The sequence below is a fragment of the Glandiceps talaboti genome, chromosome 10 (genome assembly GCF_964340395.1).
Source record: "Glandiceps talaboti chromosome 10, keGlaTala1.1, whole genome shotgun sequence".
Taxonomy (NCBI): Eukaryota; Metazoa; Hemichordata; class Enteropneusta; family Spengelidae; genus Glandiceps; species Glandiceps talaboti.
Window position 1 is genome coordinate 20,055,438 of NC_135558.1, and position 16,675 is coordinate 20,072,112.

Below are 16,675 nucleotides of genomic sequence, written 5' to 3' on the forward strand. Positions count from 1 at the left end.
ATACCAGAGTTAGTCCCTTGTTAGTAGCCACCCCCCACCCCCCCCCCCCCCAGTGAGAAAATAACAGAAAAAGAAGAAGAAGAAATATAGTTTGGTTTCGATGACATAGCATGCATTCCATCACAGTAACACATGATTCCATTTAGCCCCTTAGTAACCCCCCCCCCCCCCCCCCCCACCAAAACAATAATTAAACCTCTAGCTCTAAAAGGTAAATGACGAATCAAAAGTAAAGTATTGTGAAACTGGTTTTGTCTTTGATGTTATTCTTACTTTTTTTATGAGTGGCGTTGTTTTTAAGTCCCATTTTTGATGACCTGCAAACCTTAATTAAGTTTTAAACCCAGATGTAGACCCAGTTGTGCTGATATTTTGTTGTTGAGTTATTTGTTTTCTTTGTTTGTTTTGTTTGTTTGTTTTGTTTGCACATTTATTAAGATATGCAATATTGGAAAGTGTCAACCCAGTGACTATCTCAGAATGTTCTATGAATTCAGAAAATGGAATTAAAAGGTTAAAACCTCTCCAAAAGTTCACAGCATCTCATTCAAAGAGGTTTGACTGTATTTCTTTATTATTCATGGAGGCAGTCAACACCAGTTGAAAGGTTAACATGTTGTTTCTTAATGGAATACCGTTACATGTGTTGCTTCTTTTAAAGTGGCCATATGGATGAGGATCGGGTATTTATTTTGGATTTTTATTTTATGAAACAATTTTGCCACCGCTTCCAACCTGAAAAATGTTTGTAACACAACATATGTCTGTGTTTGTAACTCAATAAATGGCAAAAAATTAAGAAATGTGTAAAATGTTTGTTATTGTACGTACAATAACAAAATTAATGTTTTTACAAAGTTTTTGTCTTTTTGCAATGTATTGAGTTACAAACACAGGCTTAGACAATGTTGTTTCACATTAATTTTTTCAAGTAGGAAGCCATGATAAAATCGTTGTATAAATTCAAAATCCAAAATAAATATCCAATCTTCATCCATATGGCCAGTTCAAAGGCCAATACTAGACCAGGATTTAAATGTTGCAGAGAAAAAATAGTCATCTAGGAGAGTTATAGAAAAAGTTGGTCCTGAGCCAAAAGATACTTCTATTTAATCCTACACATTCACTGATAAGGTAGTAATAATCTGTTGCCATGGAGTTTGGTGAATTTATTTTGCAAGAAACTTTTCTGCCAAATACACTCATCAAGTAAGTGTGAAGCTCTGCATTTAAACTTAATAAAGCTACCCCTCTTGCAACAACAACAACAACAACAACAACAACAACAACAACAACAACAATGAAATGAACAACCAAAACAAAAACAACAGATTTAATTTCACTTTCTTATTTTATATAACAATCTGAGGTAGTCATGGCAACATACAACGAAACACCATCTTCAAACCCAAATGTTTTGAACGATATTTCCAATAGCATATCAGATTCTTTCTGAAACATATTATTTTTATTGATGCATGTTTTTGCTGTGTTTATTTGTTTGTTTGTTTTGTTTTGGTTTTTTTTTGGTTTTTATAATGAGTTGTGTTTCAAAAGTTGAAAACAGTAGTGTTTCTCATTGGAGTCCTGAGAGTTTATCTTCCCATTAATATTTAGACTTAGTGTGAATTACAAAGTTTGGAGTTTTAGGGTTTGACACAGGCAAGATTTTGAAATGAAGGACATAGCATGAGAGTATGACCACATTTTAAATATTTGTCGAAAAACAACCAACTTTGTAAAAAACAACATGAAATTTATGTATCTTAAGATGTGTCTGTTTTTGACATTTAGCTTAGAAATGTTAAACTGCAATGGTCTTTCCCTTTGCCCAATGTTTTTCTTTAAAAAAAAAAAAAATCTGCTTTCGTCAAACTCAGAAACACCAAATCTGTACATTCACATTTGATAGAGTATTTAGAACTCACTGATATTGTTAACCATATTTATCACACGGCTACACTCCGTCCACCAATCAGGGTACAGGATTGCCGTAGATTATAAGCCATAACCCACTCTTCACTAGTGCCACCTGACAGACTTGGAATACATGCAAATTCTATTGTTATCGCCGTGGTGATAAGTAAGATAATGAACTCGTTTGGTTGATTATGCGTCAAACACTCGGGGCTACGCCCCCTCGTGTTATAACGCATAATCAACCAAACTCGTTCATTATCTATCACGTAATGTCTTGTAAGACAAACAGAGAAACTCTCAAAACTCTAAATAATGTATTCGGTAGAAATCTATTGAACTGATTATGTTGATCAATACCTTGAGAAAACTTGATATTTAAGTTGTATTTTAATTATAGCCATATGATAAAATAAAATACACTATAATGTACTTTCAGTGAAACTTAAAATACAGGGTGGGTCAAGAATAGAGAATAAATATTCCAATGTAAATGTTCAGATTTATATTTCCAACATCAAAATATTTTTAAAAATTAAAGAATTAAAATAAGCTCAGATAGGCATTAAACTGATTCTAGTCTTTGGCACAATATTTTCTTTGACATTTGAAAGGCAAAAACCAAACTCATAAAACATTCACATTTTTATACAGGCATTCCTACCACATTTTATTTGTTCCACATTACAAAAGTCACATCATTTCAACACCAAATCAGTTCATTGTCAATTCTTCATTCATTTTTAAATGGTTTCTGATCACATGTACAAAATCCTGTTCATTGAATGATTTAGATTTTCTACAAAAAAATATATTGTTCATGTACCCTTTGATAAGTTAAATCAGGTTTCGGTAAATCATAAACAACGGTTGTAATTACTTATGAGAAACTTTACTTGTAAGAATTTTGAAACCCTTGGTCATGACACAAGAACTAATTTTAACTATATATTATATTGTTCACATTTCCAAAAACTAAGTTCGAAAATGAAACATAGTCATTTTGCAAGCGTAAATTAGAAAGGATTGTGACATTTTGATTTAGATGTGTATAACCTACTGTACACTGATGCAAAATTTAGTTTGTTCCTATTGTTTCACTTGGATTGATCGGTCTATTTGACTTAGAACAGGTAGATCAGGTTCCAGTTCAAGTTAGATAGTAAGATTCCACTGAATTCTGTTCATTCAGTAGGGTGAGAGTGATATTAATAATTGTTGTTGTATTTTCCCTGAATTACAGGATGTAGAATCTCTTATGGAACTCTTTAAAGTCAGAGTCAATGGAGAAAATGGTAAGAGATACTTGATTTTATCAATGTTGAGAATTATTAGTCAAAAGTGAATTGCATATTGTTGTTGTTGTTGTTGTTGTTGTTGTTGTTGTTGTTGTTGTTGTATCTGTGTATCATTGCAGTGTGTTTGTGTGTGAGAGAGAGTGAATGTGAAATCTGGTAAAACTTGCATAGATTTTTCATACCCCAAATTTTGATTGGGAACCCAGAAACAGGAGAGGGAAAATTATTAAGACCTACAATGTGTATACATTGTAGACTGCCATACTTTGTGCGATCATTTTGATTGAGAACCAGCTTTCTCTTTATTTTCAGTCCCACAAAAATACATCATAACAAATTTTCATATTTGATATGTCTAATGTGCCATTCCTTCTATCTTTTAATTTTTTTCAGGGGTTGCTAAGGGCTTCATCACTCTGCAGAATGCTATGGAAATCTGGGATACCAAACTAACACAGGTTGTCAATGGTGCAGCCTACCCACCAGAGTCTGAGTGGGGTAGGCTGTATGACCTGTTAGAAGATTGGATGGTATTGATTGATGAAACTTTAGATATCGTCGGATCAACACAAAAAGAATCTGAGAGAAATGAAAGGAAACCACATGATCCGTAAGTCAATAATCTTATTATTACATGCATTGATATATAACATGTGTAAGTCAATAATTTGTGATATTACATGTATGACTATTACATGTATGGATACCCAATCCGTAAGTCAATAATTTGTATTACATACATGGCTACACTATCCATAAGTCAATAATTTCATTATTACAGTCTTGGATATTATAGTCCATAAGTCAATATTTGTATTATTACATTCCATGTGTATAAGTTTTAATAAGTACTTCATCATATACCTTGACATACAATGTAGCTGTGATTATTACCTCAATTTAGTTTTTGAAGTGACTTTGTACCTTTCATCCAAATCACATAATAGTAAAAGTGAACTCTCCTCATTGGAATCTAGTTTTTCAAGTGACTACGCACCTTTCATCTGAATCAAATAGTAGTAACTTTATGGAATCTAGTTTTTGAAGTGACTACTTACCTATCATCCGGATCACATCCAAAAAATGTAGTTGTAATAGTGAACTCACCGTATTGGAATCTAGTTTTTGAAGTGACAACGTAACTTTCATCTGAATCACCTAGTAGTAATAGTGAACTCACCGTATTGGAATCTAATTTTTGAAGTGACTACGTAACTTTCATCTGAATCACCTAGTAGTAATAGTGAACTCACCGTATTGGAATCTAATTTTTGAAGTGACTACGTAACTTTCATCTGAATCACCTAGTAGTAATAGTGAACTCACCGTATTGGAATCTAGTTTTTGAAGTGACTACGTAACTTTCATCTGAATCACCTAGTAGTAATAGTGAACTCACCGTGTTGGAATCTAATTTTTGAAGTGACTACGTAACTTTCATCTGAATCACCTAGTAGTAATAGTGAACTCACCGTATTGGAATCTAATTTTTGAAGTGACTACGTAATTTCATCGGAATCTCTCAGATGTCATCAGTGTAATGATTTTATGCTGTATCAATTACTATTCTACATAGTAAACATTATTATTATTACCGGTATATCATTACATGTATATGCAAACATTAATTAACTAACAGGATGGATGTTTGAGATTTTATAACAAATCAATCTACAGCCCCTTTTGTCACAATCTATGTCTGGATTAAACTGCTATGTCATAGTTTGTTGTTTGGTTTTTGTCTATTACAGAATTACAATGGATGATGTATTCAGAATTTCACAGAAGTGGTTAACAACTACTATCAATGGAGTTGATAATGAAGATGCCAAATTAGTTGAACAGGTATGTAAAATGTCAAATCAAATCTAAACTAAGATTAGTATAATACTGAGACTGTAAGATGTGTGATGTATTTCTACCCTCGTTGATCTTAGAATATGGGTAGGCTGATGAAGACACCCTGACAAGGGTCTATCATTGGGGCAAGATCAATAGTTTAATATAGGATAAAAAAATTCATTGTGAGAATAACTGGAACTCTTTGATACCAATGTGTAAATAATTCATATCTTAACTTTCAAAAATCAACATAAACTTTCACATGTTTGATAACCTAACATAAATGTTGGCAAAAATGTTGTGATTAACTCTCATGTACATAAATGTAGGCACATCAAGAAGTGGGAAAATAAATATTTAAATGTAAGTTTCTGATAAAACAGTAATGCATGCACCTCATATAATGTATGTTTTCAATATTAAATTAGATAGAATTACACAAGAAACCAAACAAACATGGTATATTACTTCATTCTACACATGATTGACCTCCATGTGACCTTTAGTCACCATGACAATATGCTAATCATGCTTTCTTCATATTTTCACAGGTTCACGTTCTGCATTCTGAGATGGTTCACTGGATGATTCAAGTACTTCTCAGACTAGCGCCAGATAAAGAAGGCAACCCACAGGAAGCCATAGAAAGCAGTATGGCTGCCACCGCTACCACTTCAGAAATCAGAGAAAAGGCAGAGTCAATCTGTGAAAGGTTGACAGATTTCTCTAACTACATCACTGGGTAAGAATGAGTGAAAATTTATATAACCCACCCCTTACAGTTTGAGTATGCTATCCCAGCCCTACCCTAACCCTATCTTGACTGTGGAGGGGGCTGTTTGGTTCCAATCGTCCATCTGTCCATCATTGCACTGTCACTCCTTTATATATCAATGTCAGATTTCACTGAAACAAATGTGACATGATTTAAATGTAATAATGCGCATCACTTTTTTTCACAACATATTAAAGCAGATATAAATGGATGGCAGCCATATTTTTCTAATCTTATATATCATAACTAGGCAAAGCCCATAATCTTGTGCAGGGTAGATTCATTTGTGACTGGCTGGCTGTTAATATAGGACCTATTTCCTGAGTCCTCCCCAGGTAGCCTATACTCCTTACACCTGCTGTGATCTTCCCATTTGCAAGTGGTGCTGAGTATCCCCTAGACTATAATGATGTCATTGGTCTGGGCATCCCTTTGAGGGAAATGGAGGTTAGACCGTATCCACAATGGCTGATCTGTCAGTCTAAATAGCCCCAAGATAGCTAAATTTTGTTGTGTTATGTATTTGGTTTTATTTATTTAGAATTTTTTTACCAGGACATTAAAGTTCGTATTTGTAAGACACATTGCAATTCTGCTCCATATTGTTTGCAGATACTCAGTATGTAGTACACTTTAAGATGTGTTATGTATAAAATGATAGTAGAAGTACACCACATCAGACCAAATCTCTGGATGTGACTGGATGTGACTATGTGTCCTCAAATACAAGACACACATTTTTTTTATGGGTTGAAATGGTACAAAGTACATTTTCTTGTCAGTTTATACCACATAGTAAAGTATACATCAGGGATTTATCAAAGTAGTCTAGTTCCTATACAACATGTTGCAATTACTATCATCATCTCCACTCATGTATAGGGAAAATCCTTGTGCTAAACACATCTATCCCCACTAACACAGCTGTCCCCGCCAGATGAAGGGTAAATGATGCACATCAGTACTAATCCATCACAAATTGACAGGCAGTTGCAATTGGTTAGTTCCTTTAGACAATTGCTCATTAACCGAACTCCACATCTCCAGTCTGAAACTAAAATCATATGGGGACGCAATAACATCATCACGTTTATATGAATGCAATCGGGGGTAGCACAGATTTCTGTACTAGAATAAGGACTTTACCTATACATGAATGGAGATGATGGTAGTAATTGTAATGCATCATATAGGAACTAGACTAGTATCAAAGTGGTTTAGAGGAGTTATTCCTTTTTAAACTGTGTGGGTTACCAGGAGCACATGTATGTGTCTTATACAAATGTTTTTGTTAGTTTGGACATTATCAAATATTTGAAAATTCAGACCAGATCAAAGCATGTAGAGAATTTTGCATTAAAATTATTTCATGGCAACGTTTTGTTGTTTGTACTTCCTTAGTTGCTGTAATGCTATTGTCTCTGAAGAGATGCAGAGAAGATTAGAACGTGGTATGGCAGATGCTGACCATGAATACAGAGATCTAAAGAAATTAAAAGTAAGTCCACAGTTGTCTTGATGGAATGACTTAGAATTACAGAATCTCACTCTCATTTTGATCTGTCTGGTTGTCTGTCTGTCTGTTTGATTGTCTGGTTGTCTGTCTGTCTATCTATCTGTCTGTCTGTTTGTGTTTTATTGTCTGGCTGTCTGTCTCCTGTCTCTGTCTGTCTGTTTGATTGTCTGGTTGGTTGGTTGGTTGGTTGTCTGTATGTCTGTTTGATTGTCTGTTGCCTGTCTGTCTGTCTGTTTGATTGTCTGGTTGTCTGTGTCCGTCTGTATGTATGTATGTTTTATTGTCCGGTTGTCTATCTGTCTCTTTGATTGGTTGTCTCACTGCATGATTGCTTCTTTGGTTGTCTGTCTATGTGTATGTTTGATTGGCTGGTTGTCTGTCTGTCTGTGTGTGTCTCTTTGATTGTCTTGTTGTCTGTCTGTCTGTCTGTCTGTATGTTTGATTGTCTGGTTATCTGTCTGTCTGTCTGTCTGTCTGTCTGTCTGTCTGTTTGTCTGTCTGTCTGTCTGTCTGTCTGTCTGGCTGTCTTATCTGTCTGTCTGTCTGTCTGTCTGTCTGGCTGTCTTATCTGTCTGTTGGCAGGTCTTTAGGCTACCCTATATGCCAGATCACCTAACTGCCTATCTACCCCTCTATTAGTCCATCTATCAGTCTTCTTGTCCATGCATACATTATTCATTTAATATGTGATGGTACCAATGACAATATTACAAGAAACAAGTAGAAAATATGTTTGAGAAACTTTTTTTTCAACTTTCTTAATTTTCTCACTTGTTTGTACTTATGACAGAGTGAGTGTGCTGAGTGGATACATACAGCCACATTGCTACTACAGGAGTTACTAGGGGGTGGTGCTCTGGATGATTTCTTCAAACCATCATCAGCATTATCAGGAAAAAGAACAGATGAGGTAAGTCATTACTGGAGGAATTCTATGAACTAACATATGACTCCTCAGTTTTCTGTTGTTTCATTGCTACACTCATACACACATTGTGTTGCATTTCAGAAGAAAAATTATTGGTTCACTAGTTACAGCTGACTTGTAGAGGGCAGTGTCATCTGCCATTCACAAATTTTAGGTGGATTCCCTGTTATAGCTAAAATGATGTTTGTTTGGTGTTTCACTCAATATAACAATTTTTACACACATTCAGACAACTTCTGATGCAAAAGAAGCAATTACATAGGTGCCAGACACAGTGGGGATGTAGAAGTAGTCAAGTTGAAATATTGATTATCAGTTAGAAAATAAACAATTGAAGCCATTAAAATCATCAAGTCCATGTGTAATGTTTTCATTAGAAGCCTGTTTCTACTGCACTGTGAAAGAATAGCAATGCTTATCAGTGTTCAATGTGACTGGGTAAAGGATCCTGCTGTGTTTATTGTGTCTCTGTTATTGTTAGTCTAGAGTTGAAGTATGTCTATCTTTGTATCAAAAATGTAATGTCCCAGGAGTGATACACCAAACTTGATCATCATGACCACTATCTCCTAAAACTTGGTCAATTAATTTCAATTTATTGGGAGACATACTGTCTATGATGTGAGGAATTTATGTAGATTGTTAATCCTGTGTTTCCCAACTTGTTGTTTTTTACACAAATACCCATAAAAAGTGAATAAACTAATCATATGACCATATTTCAGACAGTAGTTAACATCATATTATGTTAGGGTATATGTCTTCAAACATAGGAGACTTGTTTTCATCGTCTTTTCTTTTCAATTTTTTGTTTTTAATCTAGGCAACCAAAACTCCAGATCAGTCTGAAGCTGCTACTCCCATACAGAAAACAGAGGAGAAGGCAGAAGATAGTAAACCAATACAAACACCTGCACCATCTGAGCCATCAACTAAACCATCTGAAACACCCAAACATGAAGAAACTGTGAACACATCAGAAATGCAAGCTATAGGTTATGACCAAAATGTACGACCACAGTCTCTAGAAAATGGCAAGGATGTCAAACCAAAGGTGTGAAATATTTCTTCTTACAAAGCGTAACACCAAAGTAAAGCGTTTTCTGTATGTACCACAATTGTTTATAGCATCCATATCAAGTACAACCCATAACACCAAAGTAAAGCGTTTTCTGTATATACCACAATCATTTATAGCATCCATATCAAGTACAACCCATAACACCAAAGTAAAGCATTTTCTGTATATACCACAATCATTTATAGCATCCATATCAAGTACAACCCATAACACCAAAGTAAAGCGTTTTCTGTATATACCACAATCATTTATAGCATCCATATCAAGTACAACCCATAACACCAAAGTAAAGCGTTTTCTGTATATACCACAATCATTTATAGCATCCATATCAAGTACAACCCATAACACCAAAGTAAAGCGTTTTCTGTATATACCACAATCGCTTATAGCATTCATATCAAGCGATAAAGCATACTGTTTCATTTGCCAATTGACCACATTAGAAAGGCCACATGCTAGGCTTGTAAATAAACCAATTGAAACAGTATACTTTTACACTTGATATGAATGCTATATAGCACACAGAGAAAGTGTTTCACTTCAGTGTTACTCATTGTAATTTGTATATATTCAGGATAAGTTGCAAAGAGCAGTCATTATACAGAAAAGTGAACTCATGTTAAGGGGTCGTAAAAAGGTGACCCATTTGGGCAACATATTCCCCTAATAAAGGCATTCCCTGTAGAAGTACACCATGTATCATGTGAGTGTTTATAGCCAATCAGACAACACACTATGCAAATTTTTATGTGTCATGTGAGTGTCAACAACCAATCAGACAACATGCTATGGTAATTGTGAAGTGTCATGTGAGTCTCAGTAACCAATCAGATAACAGACTATGATATGCATATATAAATATTCCATACAAATGTTTATTTTTAGGAGGTGGATGTTGAAAAACTTTTGAAATCTGATGAAGACCGACCAGAAACACCAAACACATCAAGAGCGTATGAAGCACTTGCTGCGGTACACACACTACAAGAAAAACTCATGTAAGTAAACTGTGATGTATTCAACAACAAGAAATCAGTAAAACATAACAGCCTTTTAGAAAAGTAGATTAATTTTTAGGATTAAACTTTTGGAAATATGCAATACTTACTGAAACTTTGTTTATTTACAAGTGACTTTGAATCAACACAGTGTGTTAAAATACAAAGCAACTTGGGATCCTAGACTGCCCTTTTTTTTTACTATATATATACAGCTGTACAGATCATGATTCAGTTATAATTAATATACAGCTCTACCAATGACTAGATGTGATTTAGCATAATGCAGTAGTTGAAATGATATCAGCAGGGGTGAACAAATAGTTTGAAATCTGATTAATGAAGTCTAGTGTTCCTGCAACTAAATCCTAGTGGTCCAGATTCTTTTCCACTTCTTGTTTCTTAAAATCTACTTACTCCAGGAGTGTAGTTAGTGGATTGGTCTGGCAAAGAGTTCTGTGGTCCTCTAAGTCAGACTACTGGATTTGCTCACCCCTGGATATGAACATTTCATTATTAATCCTAACTAACTACCAGTGACCATGTTACGTTACAGACTATGCCTGTAAAACAATAATTTCCAAATTTCTTTGATACTATGCCAGAAAGTAAACTTGTGTTATTTATATTGAATGTGTTATGCAGGAATACTGAGGTACGTGCACAGAATGCGGAAGAAAAAGTTGCTGACTTGGAGGAAGATTTGAAAGCAGCTCTGGAGAAATTACGTGCATACGAAAGAACTAGTGTAACACCACCAGCTTCATCAGAGGGTCAACGACCTCAAACAAAACCAGAACCCACGCCTGAACCGGTACCAGCACCAAAACCAGAAACACCGAAAGAAGAATCTCCAAGAAGTAAAACAAAAGGAAAGGATAAAGATAAGAGTAAAGAGAAAGAAAAGGAAAAAGAAAAAGACAAAACGCCAACCCCAGCAACACCATCACAAATTCCACCTCCGTCCTCAGCGACTTCATCAAAGAGACCACCATCATCGGCAAATTCTATGAAATCGGCTGGAGAAAAATCAAGACCCACTTCTCAAGCATCTATTAGGTCAGGGGCAAGTTCAAGGGCATCAAAAGTCTCCAAGAAATCTAAACAGTAGAGTGTTTTTTTGTGAGAAAAGTGGTCTGTTTGGTGCAGTTGTAAACTACAGCATCATAATATATGAATTGAATTGACTTAATACTGACACTATAAGGGTTTTAACATTTCATTGTTATTTGCCAAAGTCGTGCTATGTCTGTTATGTTTTGTGTAAAACTTTCACTTTAGCTTTCTACAGTAAAACAAATTAGGGTGAGTGTGAGTGAGTGTGTCTGTCTGTCTGTGTGTGTGCGTGTGTGTGTGTGTGCGCGTGTGCATGAGCATGTATGCGTGCGTGCGTGTGTGTGTGTGTGTGTGAGTGAGTGAGTGAGTGAGTGAGTGAGTGTCAGTGTACATGTGTGTATGTGTGCAAGTGAGCAAGTACATGTATTTTAAGATGTACGCCTCAGTTTGGGTGCACTTGTGCATGTGTGCCTCTGTGTGTGTGTGTGTGTGTGTGTGTGTGTGTGTGTGTGTGCATGTATGACAGTGTACAAGTATGATAGTCTACACATGTTCAAATGTAGAAGCAATGGTAAATGATGAATGAAGAACACAACAGACACAGGTGACAAACATACATTACGTTTATTGTCTTGTATTTGCATATTCATAAAGTAGTTGTATACTATGTTGACAGTACACCATGTAAACATTGACATGACACATCTATGTACATATTGACTTGTGATTAATTATGCATCATATATTATCATAAATTACAAAACATGAACATGTTTCTAAAGATATCACAATTACAAACATTTCTTTCCAATATTATTTTTAACATTTGTATCTCAGTTTAATAAAGGATATACACAGTAAAGTAAAGAGTGTGAGTTTTCTGATGTAAATTTCTGATTTTCCTGTTCTTGGTATGTTACTTAGTATGTACATATTAGGTCAGTATGCTAATGAGATGATGTAATTACTGCATAAATTAGCTGTATACATTGCATATCCGTCCCAGATTGATTTGATTGACAGTTTGTAAATAGTGATTATAAAGTCTCTTAAAATAATTGAATAAACATTTGTTTATTACTTTAATCATTGCTTGTCGTCTCTCTGGATAATACAGTTGGGGTGGGGATGGGGGTTTGGGAAGAAAGTACTTCCCATATTTGACTAAACACGTTTTTTCATGTGATGTGATGGTCAAAACAGAGTGGGAGTGTGTCTGTCTGTGTACGTGTGTTGTGTATGTGTGTTGTGTATGTCTATCTGTGTGTGAGCATGTGTGTGTGTCTGCCTGTTTGTCAGCTGAGTATATATATATATATATATATATATATATATATATAGGAAGTCAGTGGTAAGATTTGTCTGTAGCACAGTGCTCGATACGTCTGCACGCAGAGCGGAGTATATGTTGATCAGCACCTCCTGACGAGTACGAGTGATTTACTCACGAAACAGGCTTGTAGAGACGAAAAACCCTACTTGATTTTCTTCTACCCTCAATATATATATATATATATATATATATGTATATATATATATATATATATATATATATACATATATATAATATAATGCTCATTTGAAATGGAATATTTATTGTTAAAACAAGTCTAAAATGTGGTCTGGGGTTTTATTGTAGACTTGTGAAGCGCCCTCAGTGGTAGCTTCTACAAGAAGACTGAACAGAACTCTTCGATTCGAGTGATTTCCAACATATGCGAAGTTCAGGTAAGTGATTCTAAAATTACACAAAAACTTGAGGGTTCAACAAACTTCATTGTGAAATAACAATACAGAATGTTTCTAGATACGTTTGCTTCTTTCTGGACAGTTTACCCCTTGAAGTATTGTTACCATACAATACAATACAATACAATACAATACAATACAATACAATACAATACAATACAATACAATACAATAATGTCTTTATTGCCCCAAAATGAGTAATCCCTTGTGATACAGTGAGTTAAAAAAAATGATACAAATTGACTAATTAAAAGGGCGACACATTTACATGTTGCACAGGAATATACAATAAATACAATTCAAAATGAGATGACAATCACAGGGTAGATGCTTATAACTTTGTACTGGTTGGGTTCTGTTACGATCGACCGCATAACTTTTACATCCCAGATATCCTCTTTCCTTGTGATGTTTGTATTAGGGAACTTTGTTGAATTTCTACATTTTATCAAACTATTAAATTAATTCTAACAATGTGGAGTATACGGACACAGTATCTTTTACCCCAGAAACCATCTTGACTTGTAAATGAATAGCTGCCACCACTCCCTATGGTGTGGGAAGCGAATGTAGATAGAATCTAGAAGCCCGCCCCTTGCGGTAGGGAGCTGCCAGAATTCACCACTAAACGGGCAGAATTGAGATGGGTCTAGAGTTATTCAGTTTGTAGCAACAGACAATATTGTGCACGTGATCGCACGTGCACCGCAAACCAGTTTCTCTTGCCTGGGGTGGTCAGTGAATTACAATTAGTAAAGGTATCACTGGGGTGTTTTAAATTTGTTTTGTCCAAAATGGCATATACGAACAATTCGATGCGCCGAAAGCTAACTTGATGTCCATAGCCGTTTTAACATTTATTTGTACCTGGGGATACGAAACTAGTCAGAAATTCAAACCATTTCTTACTTCAGACGACTTACAATTAATTAACTTACAATGGTAAATACTCATTCGGACTAAACAACTATACATTCTAGAACCATTTACTTCCTTTACTTTCTGTAATTTTCGAATCTGCATAGTTATTTTATTTTGTTACTCGTACGTTCTAGTTCACACTCATTGCCTGGACTTATTCTGGCATGGCACGAATAGACCTCACATTCCCCCGTACTGTTATGTACGTAGCAACTATTTCCCGAGGTTTAGACTAGAAATTCCGAATAAGACTTTGTTCACCATTTGTTGACGATTTATCCCTAACGTGTTACCGGACACCACGTTTGTCGTTGTTTGAATATCACCATCGATTTAGTGTACTTTCAGTGTTATGGTCGTCGAATCGCTAATGCTGCAGATGTGAACAGTTGGATAAATATGACAAGTATACAGCCCCAGGATCAATCATATCTTCTGCTGAACGCAAGGAGGCGGGCTTCAATAAAATGGGGAGCTAGGAGTCACGATGAACACTATAGTCAATGCATAGAACAAAGACTGTTAGGGGGTGATCAGATTTTACGGTCGGGGGTGGGTAGGCGACTTTTTGTTCATATTGTACTTTAAAAGAATGAACCCCCTCCCTCCAATTCACCCACAAAACCAACCAACACAATTAAAAAACTGACCCCACCACCCATCCTCAATATATTACAAGAAACATTCTTCTTGTTCTTGCAAAAGACACACTATTCTCAAAGCATAATACTGCACACTGCATAGTTAATTTTGAATGTTACATTTACAATAATTTAAGTGTATCTGGTAAATTGCTAACCCAAATCCATTGCTTCACATGAAGATCTTTAGACCGGAACCCTATGAGAAGTATGATTGTCCGTTCACGGACATACAAATTTTTAAAGTAACCAATAGTTCTAAGATATCTCTCTGATTGAGTGAACTATTGCCATAAATTAATTCAGCTAATCATCAAGTACAATATTAGAAGTGGAGTTAATATAAATGTAAACCAATGTCAATAACTGTCAATACATGTACACACATTGACCAGTTTGCACTCTCCAAGGCACTTGTTTGTCCTGGTCATAATTGTTCAGTTTAATCATGGTACTGACTCAAAACTCCCCTCCCTTCATTGGCCAAACTGCCAATTTTAACGAAAATGTTTTTGAACAGGTTTTGAATAATGAATGTGATCAATATCATTAAAATGTCATTAAAATGTTTTCTGTACTACAGCTGTTTCAGAACTAGATTACGAATTCACTTCACTTACTACTGGCTATGTTGTCCAGTATATTGCTGACAACATGATAGCCTTGAAAATAAAGACCTTTTAATACCAAGGAATTGTAATATTATGATCTGCTAACAAAATTTTACTCGCAGTATACAGTCACTCAATGATGGATATTCGATGTAACATATTCTAGGGGAGATGTAAAATCTAATTTTCCTCATAACTTTGCACCGTGTCAGTACTATAGAAGTCCTGGCTACAGTAAGTAGCCCTTTACTAGATCATCATCAAACAAGGCGATCAGGATAAAAACGTAAACATGTACCATGAAAGTCAATTCAGGCAAAATAACGAAGGTAAAATAGCAATAAACGATTAGCCGATATCCACATCGATCGGATTTTAATCAGATTGTGTGAACACCAAGAGATAGAGCAAATATTGGCCAGAGTTGTATTGTTGTCGTGACACAAAGAATGTATTTAAACAGATCTCGACTACACAAATCAAAAACACAAAGAAACTTCGTGAATAGTAGACTGAATGTAGAAAACGTTATTTATGTGATGGTATTTGTGATCCACACAGGCAATTAATGACTACGCGATTTTTATATATTGAACCAACCACGGCCCTAAAGTCGATCAAAATTGAAAGCGAGTGTATCGGTACCAGGTGCGATGATATGACTCGACGTTATCCATTGTCCAAATTTGGGGCAAATATCAGAAATTCCGCCCATTGGGCATGTATTTTGGGACATACTTCATTGGGCAAGAACATTTAATGAGCCTCTGAGATGAACAGCCAAAATAGTTTGAAAAAAAAAATACACAAAACATTTTAAGCAAAATTAATGTGTCGTATGAAGTGTTCTCTAGGTGGAATCACATAAACAAACCGTTCTTACATTTTACCTGTTTCCCCAATTTTTGACTAGTGATGAATGGAGTTGAAAGGAATTGATATTTTCTCTTCTAAAAGGTAAGTTTCTCGCGGTAAATATTGACGAAAACCTAAGGATACATAGTCACAGTAGTTTGTGATATCGATAATATATAAACACATAAATGTGGATAATCAATAGACACGATTGATATGACCCATACAGTGGGAAAAGTTCCAAATCACGTATGATATACTTTTGACTTGAGAGGTTGATAACCTTGGCCTCGTTCCTTACCTGACCTATAGTACCTGGGCCTCCTATTGTTAACACAACAATCGTACAATAAGTGAGCATTGTATCTAGAGTTTCAATGGCTCGCAACTCCTTTCAAACCAAGTCCTGCATATCAATGGTTCTTTTGACATTTCTCTCTCACATATATAGTATGAAACCAAGTAAACAAAGTCGCGATCTCAT

General features: G+C 35.3%; 1 protein-coding gene across 4 annotated transcripts in view; it reads left to right on the forward strand.

The window, feature by feature from the left end:
- Positions 1-11,719, forward strand: part of LOC144441006 (axonemal dynein light chain domain-containing protein 1-like) — a 30,404-nt gene extending 18,685 nt beyond the window's left edge. For all 4 annotated transcript variants that reach the window (XM_078130511.1, XM_078130512.1, XM_078130514.1 and 1 more), the window contains 9 exons: positions 3,161-3,212; positions 3,609-3,825; positions 4,967-5,060; positions 5,609-5,799; positions 7,234-7,330; positions 8,139-8,258; positions 9,100-9,330; positions 10,246-10,358; positions 11,004-11,719. In XM_078130511.1, the coding sequence (XP_077986637.1) occupies positions 3,161-3,212; positions 3,609-3,825; positions 4,967-5,060; positions 5,609-5,799; positions 7,234-7,330; positions 8,139-8,258; positions 9,100-9,330; positions 10,246-10,358; positions 11,004-11,469 (1,581 nt within the window). In that variant the 3' untranslated portion in view covers positions 11,470-11,719. The remainder of the gene's footprint in view (positions 1-3,160; positions 3,213-3,608; positions 3,826-4,966; positions 5,061-5,608; positions 5,800-7,233; positions 7,331-8,138; positions 8,259-9,099; positions 9,331-10,245; positions 10,359-11,003) is intronic.
- The last annotated feature ends 4,956 nt before the right edge of the window (positions 11,720-16,675 follow it).